Genomic DNA, 1,547 nt, shown 5'->3' on the forward strand with positions numbered 1-1,547 from the left:
TTCAACTTTTATACAAATAGTTATAATATAAAATATAAAATCATCTTGTACTAGTTTACTTGCTTAAAAACAATGGCAATTTCTCCAGAAGATGATGAAGTATAAATATATTTTTAAATATATCAATTATCTACATATATTTTTTTAAACTTACGCTGTTATATTTTCATAAACTTAATTCATATTAAAAGAAATAAAACTTCATAGTTCTACATACAACCAATCATTCTTTTATTATTAGTATGATTTCGCTGATATCTTTCCTACATGTAAATATGAGTTTGATAGCGAGACAAAAAATTTGGATACAGAATATGTAATGGATTGCTTCAGTATAAGTCGACAACTTCATAATGATGGGGAAAATAAATTCTTAAAACCCTGTCATAAACTTATTCACTATTTAAAATATATTAAAAAAGAATCTCGTGATGGTAGACATATACAAAACTGTAAATACTTTAGCTACATGTTAAAGAGTGAACTGCGAAATTTTGATAATTCTTGTAAAGAAACAAAGGATTGCTACAACACAATGATTAGTGCATACTCGAAGGATTCTGATGGAATTGATGTATGTAAGGAGAACATAGAAGAAATTAATGAAAAAACATTAGAAAAATTCCAAAAACTAAATTCTTTATATGATATTTATTATGAATTTATGAACGCCAAAGAGGAGGATGGTAGTACTAAATGTGATTTAGGTAAAACTTGTAGTGTACAATATTATACTCACATAAATATATGCGATAAACATAGTAATATAGGTTTCTGTATGGCTTTAGATAAATTCAAGGATGGATATAATGCCTATATGAATAATGGACCCAAGTGTGAAAAAGCCCCTAGATACTTATATTCCCCCTTTGGGATTGAAAAACGCCGTATATTTTTTATTTCGATTATTACAATATTTACAATGTCAATAGTAATGTTCACTGTATATAAGGTTAACGCAAATTTTATTATAAAAATGTGAATATTAAAGGACATTTTACTGTGCACATCTGACAAAAATATATATAAAATACTTACATTAAATAATTTGTATTTTTTTTATAATAGTTTACTCCAGTTTATTCTTGGTTACACTCTATATTACGGAGGAAAAGTTATATTCGAAATGATCTATATGAAGAATCACGCGATTTAAAAAATAATGCTAACATGAAAAAATTTAATTCGAAAAACAGTCCATTGAATATACAGTATTATTCTTCAGAAAATACATAATTCCATTTTTATATCAAAGAATAACATCTTTCAGATAAGTAGCATTCTTTCAAGGAAAAAATTAATGAATATTAATGATTATAAAGAAATATAAAATAATATAATGTTATTACAGTTAATTATTATTATTCACAATAATAATAATATATTTCAAGTTATATGAAACAAAGTAATAGATGTAATATTAACACATTACTATCTATATATCAAAGTAAACACACATTTCATGATAATTTATAACAATTAAATAATTAGGTATCAGGTTTATTTTTATGCTATACCACTTAAATATATTAATATTTTATTCATAT

The 1,547-nt window shown here is 23.9% G+C and overlaps 1 protein-coding gene across 1 annotated transcript; it reads left to right on the forward strand.

The window, feature by feature from the left end:
* Positions 1 to 72: 72 nt before the first annotated feature.
* On the forward strand, positions 73 to 1,236 carry PVX_057690 (variable surface protein Vir33, putative; the record flags this gene model as incomplete). The annotated part of the gene is made up of 3 exons (XM_001612356.1): positions 73 to 99; positions 242 to 952; positions 1,069 to 1,236. The coding sequence occupies 3 exons, from the start codon at positions 73 to 75 to the stop codon at positions 1,234 to 1,236; spliced, it is 906 nt and encodes a 301-aa protein (XP_001612406.1).
* Positions 1,237 to 1,547: the final 311 nt, after the last annotated feature.

This window comes from Plasmodium vivax, genomic scaffold (genome assembly GCF_000002415.2).
Source record: "Plasmodium vivax scf_5286 genomic scaffold, whole genome shotgun sequence".
Taxonomy (NCBI): domain Eukaryota; phylum Apicomplexa; class Aconoidasida; order Haemosporida; family Plasmodiidae; genus Plasmodium; species Plasmodium vivax.